The sequence below is a fragment of the Nothobranchius furzeri genome, chromosome 1 (genome assembly GCF_043380555.1).
Source record: "Nothobranchius furzeri strain GRZ-AD chromosome 1, NfurGRZ-RIMD1, whole genome shotgun sequence".
Lineage (NCBI taxonomy): Eukaryota > Metazoa > Chordata > Actinopteri > Cyprinodontiformes > Nothobranchiidae > Nothobranchius > Nothobranchius furzeri.
The window spans coordinates 45,254,106-45,269,461 of record NC_091741.1 but is presented as its reverse complement, the minus strand read 5'-3'; the positions used below and the strand labels follow the sequence as shown (position 1 = coordinate 45,269,461).

The window sequence follows — 15,356 nt, the reverse complement described above, 5'->3', positions numbered from 1 at the left end:
TAACCGCGTTTACACGAGTAGACTTTACATAATAAAAGCTCAATTCTTGTATTTGGAAGTCGTGGGAAAAAATAGTGTATTTAGTCCAAATGATGCTAGTTGTTTTCATTAAAGGAAGACAGTCACTGAGTCGGCCACTCGGGCCAAAGTGGAGATGACTCCAACTGACTTGGTGGATGAGAGATAAAGGGATCCTAAGAATCCATTGTTGGCTCGGCATTGAGGGACTGCTGCTGGAAATGTGTGCGGTCTGCTCGGAGATTGAACATTTTGCTGACTCGGGTTGTGAAAGAGGACCGGCAGGAAGTAACTTCATAAGGAAAGAAACAGAAAACCTATTTAACTCAAAAGTTATTAAATCCAACCAAAGCCAATAACACAATTCTTCTATTTGAGAGATTTGGTACGACTAAAATCAATCAAAAATTTTCTGACTAGATTACTTCAGTTGCAACTTCAGGATATTATTTTTTCCTTTTTGAACGTTTAGCCTCCCAAAAACTTAATCTAGTCTCCCTCGATTGAGCCCTAATTTCAGACGTCCTTTTTGTCCTCGTGCCTCTCCCCAATATCGATCTGCTTCGCCGTGTGCCACACCTGGCACCTCTGAACCACTCATTAAAAATGAATGAAAACCATTAAGAAGAAGGGGGAAAAGAGGAATTAATCCCAGCTTGTGTGTGCATTTTGGAGGCCGTTTGTACGACAGGTAGTGATGGCGTTCTGAGAGGAGTGTGGGAGGGCCGGTGATGTCACCCATAGCCCTGTTCTTCCCGTGAGAGCTTGCAGCGTATTTTTCTACCGTGTCATTGTGCTTTTCTAAAGAAGCGCCCCAGCAAAAGATACCGGTGTATTTGTTTGTCTACACGCTTTTGGAGCAACAGTGAACCTCTGCTTTTTTTTTGAAAATGCAAGTTTTGTGTGTGATGCTGCTATTCACTTGGTTTAGTCTCCATTCCCCATTAATATGAATGTTTTTTTCTGAAAGATAATCAAACTTTCAAAAGTACAAAGTGAATAACTTTCTGCCTCTTTTTTCATCCTTCCCTTTTCTCCTCTTCCTGCACAATCCCACCCCAATCCGTTTGACCCACCTTCCCAATTTCTGTGCCATCCCACCTCCATCTGTATTCAGGAGAAGAACAAGGACAAAGATAAACGATTCCGTCCTCTCTATGACATCCCCTACATGTTCGAGGCCCGTGAGTTCCTGAGGAAGAAGCTTATCGGTAAAAAGGTAGGAACAAATCACTCATCCTCTCTGTGTGCATCCCCCATGTGAGAATTGGCCTGATTTCCTCTAATCAACTGTCTTGAATTAGGTAATAGTTCTACATGAAGCTAACCAAAGTGGCTGTTTCTACACTCCACATCCCTCTCCCTGCTTCCACTGATAGACAAACTCATTTCAGAGCTGGATATCCATTTCCTTGTGTTTCTCCGCATGAATACTAAGTACTCATTCTAGATGCCCTGGGGCTTAGTGTTGGCTTGGACGCACCCTTTAAACAAGCAGTGTTGATTTCCCCTCTTGTGTCTATTGATCTACTGGGTTTGTACACCTGGGGGGGCTTCTATGATGTACTCTCATCTGACCCGGCAGAAGCCAGCACACAGTGAAACCCACAGCGGGACTTTAGAATTGTCTTTTTTTGTTGTTTTGAATTTCAAATCAACTGATGAATGCAAGTTGATTGTGAACCAGAGAGAAAAAAACAACAACCCTGACAGTTACTTGGATTGTTTGAGAAGAACTTTTTACAAAAATTGGAACTAGACGTACAGCAAGAGCATACCAAAGAATTGGAACTAGGGCTGAGTGATTCGTCGTTTTCTGATTGAGTTATCATTATGCGAATGTCAAAGCTGGATCCTTTTGCAGTGTTTCTCGTGGCCACTTCTTTATACGTTAAGAGTTTTCCCCAAATTAAAAGTGTTGCGACAGTAGCAGCGAGTGACCACTAATTGAGCTGACGCAGCAACACATTTGGCCATTTTTACAGTTCTCTTTTACTTTCGTTGCGCTGCTGCGCTCAATATTTTGATGGCTGCTCTCTGCTTTTTTTCCTGTCGTTTATTTTCTTCTCCTTACATCGCTTATGTGAGAGAGGAAGGGACAAAAGGGCTGATTTACTGGCTTCCTGAAGCGGTGGAAAGGGAATTATCGCAACCACTACGCTGACTTGAAAGTGCAATTTCACTTCTATCAGAAACAGTTAGATTTATTTTCCTGATGGAACAAACATTGCTGAGTTACGGTAAATCAATGTTTGGAAAATGTGCCGGCGTTCAGTAGGTATGTAAGATAATGTCGATGCGCTAAAATATCGAACTATTTTGTGCTATACCGAAATTAAATGTAACTATTTTATTTATTTTGGTACAATTTCACTCCCGACTGCTAGGTGGTAAGGGTTAGGATTAGGGTTAGGATCGCTCCAGGGGGCCACAACCAGCAGCCGGCAGAGTCCCGGGAGATATCAACAGCAAGCCTACAGGCCCACCCGCAGCCTCCCACCCCCTAGCCGGCCGAGCCCGGGACCCAGACCCCACCAGGCCGCCACCGGGATTGATCAGGCAGACACCAAAAATCTTAAACCCCCTGACCCGGGAGCCACGAACACTCAGGCAGACCAAGGCACCACGCTCCACACCAGGTGTGGCAGGGGGAGGGGAGACGAAGATCTATATCATCAAAATAAGTCCCAGGAGAAGAGAGGAGTCAATGGCCCCACCTGACATATACAGTCATACACAAACACAGTCACACACTCCCTCCCTCATGCTCACACATGCACATACAACCAAAGACTTACAAAAATGCACGCCAGACACCCACTCATGCTCCCCATACCCACCCTATTCACTCTGGTCCCGGTACTGCTGCACATGGGGTACAACCATCACCGGTTCCCAGATTTCAACCCTTTCTGCTGGGGTGCTGATGAGCAGGTTCCCCCGCCCAACGCTGAGCAAAGCAACCCACCACCCCAGAACCCAACCAGACAGCCAGATCTCCCTCCTAGCCTCCAGCCCCAGGAAGCCAAGCAACAACAGAGGTGTACTATGACCCCTAGTCTACCTCCGCCTGCTCCAATATAGTGTTGTGTGTTGATGAGGTGTATTCCATGGCTGTGGTGAGCGGGCAGTGCGGGCATCGTCTGGCCTATGCCAGCTGATGCCACCGCACCACCCCACTTGCACCCACAGCCCTCGGTGTCTAAGTGCAGTTTAAAATTGGAAGTGGGCACCGACACTCGGGAGGAGGCTGAGATATCCCCCTGCCAAATGCCGTTGAATGTGTTCACTCCCAAGGTCCTAAGTGTGTGTTTGCGTGGAATGTCGTTGGTGGAAGTGTTTAAGGTTCAAATAAAATTGGGAGTCAGGTTGCCACAGGAATGCGGAAATGGGGTCCATACCCACACTACCTGACTTGTCCACCCCCCAAGGTCCTATGTGCATGTTTGTGTGATGATGTGAGGTAGCAGCAGGAGAAAAAATATGCGGGGACGGGGAGGAATGGCTGGTTGGGCTTAGCCCTCCAGGGAGCCAGTTCCCCCACTGGCCCCATTAGGCACCTCTGTTGTCAAAATGCCACCCATGGCATGGAGACCCCAGCTCATCTTGCCAGGGCCCAAAGCAGCAGCATTGCAGAGCCTCACGGAGTCCGAGGGCACCAACCCAGCCCCACCCCAGCAGAATACCTATGCCCATCCCTGCATTTGCACAACTTCCAGAATATATAAGACATAGGACATTCAGGTAAGGTTGGGTCCTCCCCCTCCTGGACCTCCCCCTCCCCTGTGATGAGACAGCAGAGGAGCCAAGGTCTACCCGAGGCCCCTGAACCTGGGGCCAGGCACTGCTGCATGTTACTGCCTTCTTCCCGGCAGCATACATGTCAGGACCCGACCCCCAAGGCCCCGCCCAGATCCCCACACGGGGCCGGCCACCCCCACACCCCGAGCCCCCAGGCCCCCACCCAGACCCGCCCAGGGGCAATGCAGCTGCCAGGCAGTGACCCATGGCCTTCTTAAGACACTTACACATTAGCGTCGGCACGGCCACAGCTGCCCTGGGGCACACTGACAGAGGCGAGGCTGCCAAACACTGGAGCCACCGGCCCCTCCCACCGTCACCAGCAGGAAAAGGTTGTGTCTTGCCCAGGGACACAACAGCGGCATTCTCTGGTTCGAGCCAGGATTGAACCTGCAACCTTTCAACTACTGGACAACCCGCTCTGCCGCCTGAGCTACTGCTGTCCCTGCAGGTGGCAGCAGTTTTTACAGCCTTCACGTTGACGGACCAATGTGATCTTGCGATAACACTGGTGTTTTGGAAGAGTTTGACCTTAGTTTTCCAATTAATTCAGTTTACTAAATTGCAGAAATCATCTGGCTTTTTAAATAATATATCACATGGTCTCCCTGTATCGAGATACAAATCAAAATATTGTATGGCCAGATTCTTGCAAATACACACCCCTAGTGTTCAGTGTTATAGCAGTGTTTTTGGGAGCAAAGAACATTCAGGCAGCCCATTAAAACATGTAAATCTTTAGTTCTCATGCTTGCATTAGAGTAATAGCTTTTTTGTTTTGATGGTATGTCATTTTCTGTCAAGCTGTAAATATTACTGTACATTGTGCATATTGTGTTGAAGCTTTATTTGAAGAAAATGGTGAATCCCCGTTAAAACGGCTGATACGCTTTCTGCTGCACCCTTAAATCTTCATGGTGAATGACTTTATTGATCCTCCCTTTGTGGATGTTCTGATAAGCTTTTGTATGTACATGAATGTATGTCTATATATCCTGTAATAAAGACTCATTAGCCCTTTTTACAAGACACACCATGCCGGCAAATCAGCGTAATATTACTGCAATGGTATGTATATAAACGCGTCATGCCGGCATGGCATTGCGCAAATTTTGCGGCATTCGTTTCGCCTTGCGTGGTAGTAATATTGCGGTAATGGTCTGTCGTATGTGCCCTGGCGCAACAGAGGCAGACGTCATGATGACGTGGGGAGTTATTGCTGAGCTCCGGCTGGCAATTTTATTGAAAATGAAAGTAAACACAGGCAATAAGGTTTGCTTTTTGAACAAAATTAGCTAAGATGGCAAACTGGAGCGCCGCAGCGCTCCACGAGCCTCTCTGTTAGAGCTGAAGCCCAGATCACCAGAGTCTGCACAGGGACTGATGGGGACAGACACCTTTAGGAGCTGCTTGTTAAATAAAACTTAACGATCACGGCTTCAGTCGCAATAAAAATCAAGTTATGTCCAAGATAAACGGAAGTCTGCAGCAGCGCAGAGACCGCCCCCATACCCCCTTTATGCCGCCATCACCTAATCTTTTATAAAATTTCCACGATTGCGCCACATTACCGCCACGGTCTGATCTTATAAACGACCTTTAGGGTCCCTGATGCCGCCACGGCGTTGCGGCAAATTGACGGCATTGTTTTGTAAAAAGGGCTAATGATACTGGAAGTGCTCGGTGCTGTGAAACAAGATGGAGCTTTTCTCATGTCCTTGTGATTAAAATCTAGTAATCTTTTTCTCAAAGCTCTGATCAGACATGTGGAGAAGTGTCTGCTTACAGAGCAGTATGGATGAGATTCCACACCTAGATACTCCTGTCTTTATGCTACGTTTTTCACGAGAGGCCTCTATGTGAGACTGCAGTGCTATTAAAATATCTTCATAGGTGATCTCAGAAACCCTGACGATCACCGACGAGCGATAGATGTAGGATGTTAATAAAAGTAGAATTGTTTTAAATTTTGACTTAACAAATGTTCTTTTTGGTTAATTTGCACGTTGGTCATGAGCACTAGACCAGAAATGTGCATTAAAAGCTCTTGACAACCAAAAAAGTGAAAGTCAGAGCAGCACAGGTTTCACCAAACTTCACAAGTGTCAAATCAGTAGGTTGTGTTGAGGTCAGCGTCTGCTTACGAACTTTGGTATTTTGTGTATCGGTTGTACAGTGTCAGTTTTGCAGCCACTTTAACACAGTGGACTCCACCGCCTCAGCTAAATGTGTTTTGAACAAAAGTTTTGCTAGATACAGAGGCCACGTTAGGATGGAATAAGTTGTACCGATTTGCATACAAATGCAGTTGCAAGTCCAGATTGATGGAAGGCTGCCAAAACAGTTCTATCATCCAGGATCACAAAAACAAAGCTAAAGAAATCCACTCAATTCCCTGCTATTTGTTATAAGATTTGCTTTAGCTGAACAAATAAGTCTGAATGCTTGTGGACCGGGAATATTCCAAACCAGTTACAGGTTACTGAAGTCCACCACACACACACACTTACTGTAGATGCTGCAAATATTTTACACCGCTCCTCTACAGATGAGTTAAAAACACCACAGCCTGTTCAACAACAACAACATGCACCCACTCAAAGCCAAAAGGCCAACGGAGTTCCTTCTGGCGCTCTGTATGGGAGTGCGAATCATATCCCTGTCCCAGTCATCAGTCATCTTCATCGCCCTCATTAATGTTTTGCTAATGACAGAAAATTGAGCCCTAAGCATGCGTTTGACAAGCGACGCGAAAGTAATGATTGTGCTGTTATGTTTTTGATGTTCGTGTTTGGACATAATGAGTGCGTTCCGAATGGGAATGCTGAAGCTATAGCCTTGCTTAGGTGTTAAAAGATTCGCCAATAGCCTGGCAGTGTGTTTGTAAGCCTCATGCCATAACACCTAATGTGTGTTAAATGCTTGTTAGTTGTATTTTATGTCAGTATTAAAACATAATGGTTTGTGTGTGCATGGTGTGTTGACTTGCTTACAAAGTCACTACATGCATGCAACCCCGTCTATGTGCTGTCATCAGGTCTGGTTTATTTATACGACACCCAAGACATACAGCTCAGAATGAGCACAGCTGAGTATCACCATTAGGTTCCTATAATTACACATGCACGCTGGTTTTGTTAGAATTTGGCCAAAAACTGCTGTACACACACCATCAGGCATCGCCTCCATTATATGCAGGCTGATGTCTCGGTACTTTTTACTTTGGCTTAATTGTGTTTCAAATGTTAACTCAGCTAAATTGTTCCCGTGCTGTATGTAAGCCTCAGGCAAATCACTGTGTGTACTGTTTATTGGAGAGGAAGAGCATGATTGTGTTTGCATCGAAAAGGGTTTGCTTCCCGAGTGTGTTTACTTACTGAGCCTGTTTTCAGCAGAGTAAGTGGGTCTGCTTGCTCTGTGCATCACAATGCATCTTGAAACGAAACAAGAAGTGCACCTTATGTTTTCAGAGACATCAATCAATCAATCATTGAGGTTATCCAGTAATTGGAAGGTTGTATGTTCAATCCCGGCTCCCACTAGAGAATTGTGTTCTTGGGCAAGACACCTAACCCACCTCGCCTGATGGTGGTGGTCTGAGGGACCGGTGGCGCCAGTGTTCAGCAGTCCCTTCTGTCAGTTTGCCCTAGGGCAGCTCATCACCTGTGTGTGTGTGTGTGTGTGTGTGTGTGTGTGTGTGTGTGTGTGTGTGTGTGTGTGTGTGTGTGGATTGTGTTGTCTTTTATTTATAGTGTTTGGACGTATACATTCACTGGTCACTTGATAGGATACACTTTGCTAGTACCAGGTTGGTACTCGCTTTCCCTCCAGAACTAAAGAACTTTATTCTTTATGGTATAGATTCATGATTTGTTCCATTCTATCATATCCCAAAGGTTTTGGACTGGATTTAGATCTTGTGACTGTGGAGGCCTGTGTAGTCCAGTGATCTCGTGGTCATGTTCTAGAAACCGGTGAGAAGTGATCTGAGCCTTGACCATTGTGACATGGTATGTTATCCTGTGGGTTAGCCATCAGAAGGTGGGTCCACTGTGGTCATACAGGGATGATATGGTCAGCAGCAATACTCAGGTAGGTTGTGGTGTTTAAACCAGTCTCTGGTGGTACAAGAACATCTCCTCCACACCGTTACACCAGCTGTAACTGCCTGAACCATGGCTGGATCGTCCATGTCTTTGTTATTGACACTGAATTATGACTACTATCTAAATATTGCAGCTGCAGCGAGACTCGTCAGACAAGGAAACATTTTTCCAAAAACCAATCATCTAATTTTGGTGATCCTGTGTAAATTGTAGCTTTAGTTTCCCATTCTATGCTGGCCTTAGTTGTAATGAGTGGTTATTTGAGCTTCGGTTACTTTTCTATCAATGCCAACCATTCCCATCTGTACCTGGTCGGCCCGGCCCGGATAGCATAGCTTGCTTACATATCTTGGTGGCCTGCCTTTTTTCAGGGTGCAACAAGACTGTTTTTCAGCCCTCTGAGGTGGTCTGCTTCAGGCTGACCAGGGCCAACACACCCAAATTCACACCTTCCATTGGGCAAGCCTCTGATTGGTGGGTAAAATCAGCCCACATGGGCTTAAGGCATGCTCAATTCATTATCATTCATTATCATGCTGATTACCTACAACAGGGGTCGGCAACCCGCGACTCTGGAGCCGCATGCGGCTCTTTCATCCATCTGATGCGGCTCTCTGCTTGTAAACTAATTAAGGAATATTTAATTACAATGTATTTTATTCATATTTTCATCTGTAGCCAGTTCTAAATTTAAAGATTGTCTGCGTAAACCTGAACAGGTCACCTGCTTGTGCGTAATCAAATGTCTCTATAGGAGCTTTCTGAGCTGGATATGAGATTCTGGACTGTTCCTCAGACAGGCTCATGGATGCGTCGCAGTGTTGGAGACAGGAACAAGCGCTATTCAGCCAAATATTCATAATCAGGGAACATTTTTTAAGTGACAAGTCTCTGAGAGACAGAGTTTAGAACACGCAGAATCTTCCTGCATGGTTCTGGTTCTGCGACGCGCTCCAAGCCCCCAATCTATCTTCAGCTCGCTGTCCACCTTACACGTGCGCTGACAGAGAGCTGCGCTGAGCTCAGTGTCCATCTCAGATGTTCTGATGGGAACCTTTTCCTGATTGATGTAGCTACCTCCACGATGTGCGTTAAAATGTCAGCGCATCTGCAGGCTTGAGATTTCTCCATCAAAATAAATACGGGAAACATTGGGTCAGTGCGAACCCTGTCATTTAACCGTTTTACCTTCTAGTGAAGATTGTTGCAAACAGAAACATTAAACCTGATGAACACCAGAGCCACGCACGCTGCGCCGTTACCTCCGTCAGTGTAAACGAGGGGAAAAAAACTAATTACCTTTTCTTACCTTTTCAACAATGTTTAATGCAAAGTTTAGTTCAGTACAAAGTTGAATTGCAACAGTCCAACGAGACAGAGCCTGGATTTGTATTCTGAACAGATGTGTGACGCCTCAAAAAGCGTCACCTCCTCAACTAATAAAACCACTAGCAGGGTGAAAAAAATCGAAATATTGTAGCACAGACGGGCTACAACTTTTGGATCAATTTTATACAAACTATTTTATTAATTATCTTCTGTTGAAAGATAACTTTGAGGTTCAAGAGCGACTGGTATTGGTTGCTGTCACCTGTTGTGATCAGTTAAAGCAGCTCTCTGCTGTCAGAGGGTAGGCCCCGCCCACAACGCTGTGGCTGCTGCGGCTCCCAGTGTTTTCTTTACTGTGGGAAACGGGTAATAATGGCTCTTTGATGGGGAAAGGTTGCCGACCCCTGACCTAGAAGATGAAAGAGTCTCTGACTGCATTCCTTGCATATACCTAAGCAAGGATGTGTGGAATCAACCGGGCCAGGCTGGTGCCGACTACTTTTTTTAGCAAATGGTAACGAGCTATTGCATGTGTGTACCTAATAAAGTGGCCAGCAGTAACACTTTGATTTCTGTGACCAACATCTAAAGTGCCTGAAATGTCTGCCTTGTACCATGTGAATAAACCAAGTCAGTAAATTGTCCCTAATTTGGTTAATATTGACCCCTGATCTCCTAAGTGTGTTTTTATTGGCTCAGTAAAGTTAGTTAGGTTGAGAGTCCGTTTTCCAGTGGTATAGCACCCCTTCCATATGCTGCAAGATCAATAGCAGGGGAGAGTGCTGGGAAGTTGCTTCATTTTCATTTTTTTATCGTTGCCAAGATACAAGGCTAGAAATCTGAGTTAAATCTTCTGTCGCCTTGTATCATTTTAGAAAATAATTACAGAAGCCTAAAAAAGCAGCAGGCTTTAGCTGCCTTGGCAACAGGACGGATTTAGTTTGGATAAAATGATAACGGGCTTTCGATTGGTGAATGTTTGCGAGCTAACCAACCCCTTGTTGCACTTAAACAAGGAGAGGAGTTTAGTCGACCCACTTAACTGTACTGCCAGTTTGTGTCGGAGCCATGTGGGGACAGATTTAGAGGAGTAAGCATCACTAGATGAGTTGATTTATGTTGAAGTTTTCTCTTGTTTTGATACAAGTCATTAACACAATGGTTTCACCTCAGCAGCACAAAACGGAGGGCTTTCTTTGAGTAGCTGGACTTGCATATATTCTCTTAACCCTCCCACTGTCTTTATGGGTGACCCCACGAGGAACGTTGACCATGGAGCAGGATTGATGGTTTATCCCTTGAGGTCCACGTGGCAGGGGTGAGGTGGTGCTCACTCCTCACCCCTGCCACATGGACCCAAGGGATAAACCATCAACCCTGCTCAATGGTCAACTTTCCTCGCGGGGCCACACCCATTAGGACAGTGGGAGGGTTAATGGCTCAGAATCTGCCAAAGGTGTGCAGTACATTCTTTACATTTTGATCCAATCAGATTTCCTCTCCCTACTAAACCTTCTTGGATGTGACTGAGCATTACCTTCCAGTCTCAGCTGGCTAAAGCTTAAAGCCTTTACTGCTCGGCTTTAGGAGACTAGAGATACATTTAATGCTTTTTTTCCTTCCTTTAAACCGTTATTTCTTATCTCTATAAGAAAGCATGGTGCTTTTAATTTTTTATAACTCATACATAATATTCAAAAGGTTTTTTTCACCTTTTCTGGCAAAATATGTCCGTATTCGATAGCTTTGTTAAGAGGAAACTAATTGGTGCAATACCTATGGAAGGGACTGGCCAAGCTCTGCATGAAAGTAGAAATGTAATGTAACTACACTTTACCATTTATATAAGAATAAACTGAGTTCAGTTTTTCATTTTGTTTAGCTATTTAATTTAAGGGACAAAACTTCATAGCTGCAGGTCTGTAGTGATCATTTAGAGCAAAGCTGATTCACAGACTACAGGGGCTGGTCAGTTCTCTACGCTCAGAGTTTGGAGCTGAAGAATAATCTACATTCCTAATGTAATTCCAACTATAAATCCATTTGAAGCCGGTAGAACCGCTCGTCGTGCCCAAAACGAGTTCCATTAGCATGACGCCAAGCTAGCTAGCATGACAGCAGCTGCAGCACCACTCCAATCAGGAAAAGAGAAGTTATTCTGATACGTAATTGGCTACGTTTTACAAAAAACATAAACAAACTGTTCCGATATTGGTTCTGAAGATGTTCATTGTCCTGTTTCACCATCAGTGGCTTAAGGGTCTTCGGAGTCAAATAGCCAGGAACATGTTTATACCTCGGCATAACTGGCTTGCAGGTGGTCAGAGCCAACAGTCCCTGTTGAACTGGCTGCACCTCTCCGCCTACCCAATACCTCATGAAACAGTGTTGTATGCCATAATGCGAACACAAAAAAAACTACGGAGCTACGAATTATTTACGCTAGCTTTCTGAGGGGAGGACCTTGTAATACGTAAGCAGCTGGGTGGCGCTCAGACCGGAAACTAGCTCATTCTTTGCTACGCTATTTAAAAACATTGGATCCTCTTAATAATCAAGCTGTCGAAATCCAAAATTTTATTTTCAACTGAAGATTTTCTTCATTCAAAGGAAATTTGCTTTAAATGATCTTTGCAGCAACTCCAGGAATCATTTTGGCAAAACATTCCTATAAATTCTATAAGAGACAAAAAATCTGATCATTTTGGACCAGCTCAGTGTCCTAGTGGTAGGAGCGTCTGACCTCAGGCTGGGGAATCAGGGTTCAAATCAATGGTTAGGTCATATCAAAGACTTAAAAAATGGGACCCAATGCCTCCCTGCTTGACACTAAGCTTTAAGGGGTTGGATTGGGGAGTTAAACCACCAAATAGTTCCCAAGCCATGGCCACTGCCGCAGCCCGCCGCTTGATGGGTCAAATGCGGAGAACTAATTTCACACACACATCAGTGTATGTGACAACTAATGAGACTTTAAGTTTTATTAATATAGTATTGGAGCGTGTTTTGACATTTATCATCTTCAGGAGGTTCTTTAGAATAACAGAATACATTTCGACATAACTTTTCACACAAGAGCAAAAAATAAAAATAAGCCATTTAGTCTCTCTGTCACTCCCAGGTTGTCTGTCTCAGACTTTCTCATATAGACCCACACCCCCATCGAAATGGCAGAGCTTGCATGGTGACATAGTCCCAAAAAGCTTGATTTGGCTAACTTTATAAGTAGTGCTTCTTCTGCGCCTGGGTCTCAGCCTCATCAGAAAAAAAGTCAAATGGAAATGTTGCATTAAGCCACTTATCAGGGTTGAGCACATTCGGATAATCCTGCACGCTCAAAGTGGCTCCTGTTATGCAGCTGCTTGTGTAGCACTGTTTGCAGCAACGTTTTTGCTTCTTATTGGTGTGCGTGAGTGTCTTGTGTGCAGTGTGGTATTCAATATGAATTGTGTGTTTGAGAGTTGGAGGTTTTTTTGCTGAGAGCTTCGAGTTTCCGTTTAAGAAGCAGATGTGAGGCATGTAAACCCAAGCGTCATCAGGTCCTGTAGTTTAAAACCTCAGCGGGGCCTCTTCTTGTCCTGGTCTTTGGTTCTCTGATCATTCCTTTGTACTGTGGTTTCAATCTCATGAACCTGCTAAAACCTGATTCAACATAAGCTATTAGCACATCAGACCCTACATTTAGAAGGAGCCTCATGGTCTGAATTGGGTAAAATTTCAAGAGGCTCCAAGATCTTGGAGGTTCTGAACCAGTTTCACAGACTGCTTGAGCGGTAGAGTATCACCAAATACACTTCTAACATTTAATTTAAACCAAAAAGTGTAGTAAATATGACTTCTCATGAATCTTTTTATGGCTATATCTGTTAGAAAAACTGAGAAATGGAGCTTTGCTAGCTCGGTTTGACAGGGTGCACGAAACAGTTGCTTACTTTAGTTAAAGCAAACCTCAACGTCCCACATGTTTCAGGATAAGCAGCCTTTCACTGTGCTCCTGTCTGGAAAACCGCTCATGCTGTGCCCATGCTGGGCTACGATTACTCTTATTCACGATATGGTGCATGTACCCTTTCATGTCATAGCTTTGCACAAGTTGTGCGCTTCATTAAAACTGCTCCAAATGGGACTGGTTTTAGCAAGTTGATAATTACAAAGTATATCATTTTGTCGAAATCCTCGGCTCCTTGTGGTGTAGGCTGCACATTATACAATCTATGACACAAAGTATTTATGCTAAATCTCCAGCCCATGGGATGTGTGAGTGAGAAGGCTGCTGAGTCCTCACACAAACATGTTGGAGCCATGATTCCTTTGGCAGAGTTAACCACATATTCCCATGCTTCTTGTCGCCTTGGCAGAACAAACACATTTAGTCTCACACTTCTCCTGCTGTTCTTATCACTCCTCCACTTTCTGATCCATTCACCGCCTTCCCGTCTCGATATCGCTCTCCTCTGTGGGGGTTCTTATAGATGGATTTGCCTTATCGGAGGATCTGTTGGATGGCCTGTGGGAAACGGGCCTCGTCTAATCTAACACTGTTGGTCAGAGTTAAGAATCTGTCATCACCTCACCTAATAGGGTTTAAGCCTTTTCAGGGCTCCTGTTTGGAGTTGCCTTTTTTGCCTGTTTTCCTCATCTGAAATCCTAGCTTGGTTTCTACATCGATTTATGATGTGCTGTTTTCAGCTAAGCATCCCTGTCTTTAGGTAATACTCTCAGAAATAACTAACCCTAATCAGATAATGTATCTTTGAGAGTTTCCCATTTGGCCAACTTATCCCTCCATGCATCTTCTGTCCCCAACGATCAGGAAATTCTTCCCCCTCCGACATTATTGATGAGGTTTCAGTCCCTTAATTGCACTTTGAAACGACAGGGCCCAGACAGATGATGCTTCTGGAGGAGCCTGGAGTGGCAAAAATCCGCACTCTCGCCTCGCGCCTCTTTAACGTCCTCACTGGGAGGAGCTAAGGAATGAGGCAGAGACGTGTGTGAGAGAAGGCACGTTAGCGTAATGAGAAGCACCCCTGGTGTCTTTTTAATTTGCCTCTTCCTTTGAAAACGCAGATGGCTCTTAGTGCCAAACAACGCTCTACAACCTTCTGCTCCTCTTCTTCAATCTGCAATGTCCTCATCCGGTCCACCTAATGACAGGCTCTTTCATGTTCCTGTAATAGGCCTGTCTACATTGTCTCAGAGATGCAAAGCCAAGTTTCAGCAAAAAAAAAAAAAAAACAACAAAAAAACAAACTGCACCATTTGTCTGAGCCGGTCTACCTGCAGCTCTTAAACTGCCGAGTGTGTGCACCGGCATTAGCAAAGCCTGCATGTGTCTGGCCCACAAAGCAGGCTTTCCCTGTCACATGCCTGTGGATGTATGCACACGTGCACATCTGAGTGACAACGTTGTATCTTCGGGGTGAGCGGGCTGGAGTTAGTCCCCCGGGAGCCGTGGCGAAAGCACTGCGGAGGGTTATTTGGGTTCTATCACTGCGCTGTGTGTGTATTGTCCCAAACACCCACAGTGTGTTAATACTGCTCCTCTGGGGAGTTCTGCGCCACCGCCTGACGTGATTCACACTGACTGGGGGTGACCTTGAGAACTGGGACAAACAAAGGGACCCACATAGACACACGGAACTGTCCCCACACTAATTATTACCGTAACTTGCTGCCTTCACCCTGTCTCACTGGTCTTTGGTGTATACTTTTGACCCTTGGCTTTTACCTCTCCTCAGGTCAGCGCGACAGTGGACTACATCAGAGCAGCCACTGGTCCAGGAGAAAGCACACCTGCCTTTGCAGAGCGCACCTGTGCCACAGTTACAATCGGTGGAATGTAAGTAAAAGCCAAGAGCTGAACTTTCTTTCTCTTTAGTTTTTTGAAATAAACTTCACATCTGCCGCTTTCCTTTCTGTGGAAGTTTGCTGCAAATAGGCAGTTATTGACGGATCAAACGACTCGTCAGAGGACAAAATATTCTCACAGATTTTGTTTATGCTCCTCTGTTCAAGTTAATTTCAGCTGATGTAAGACAGTCATTTAGAAATAACTAGAATTTCTAATCTTGCAAATCAGAGTACCCTGAAAGCGCTTCT

The 15,356-nt window shown here is 44.9% G+C and overlaps 1 protein-coding gene across 1 annotated transcript in view; it reads left to right on the top strand.

The window, feature by feature from the left end:
* The window catches only part of snd1 (staphylococcal nuclease and tudor domain containing 1), a 225,577-nt gene that overhangs the window by 44,050 nt on the left and 166,171 nt on the right, over window positions 1-15,356 (top strand). Inside the window, exons 11-12 of the mRNA XM_015959730.3 lie at window positions 1,136-1,237; window positions 14,996-15,096. Of these exons, the coding sequence (XP_015815216.3) occupies window positions 1,136-1,237; window positions 14,996-15,096 (203 nt within the window). The remainder of the gene's footprint in view (window positions 1-1,135; window positions 1,238-14,995; window positions 15,097-15,356) is intronic.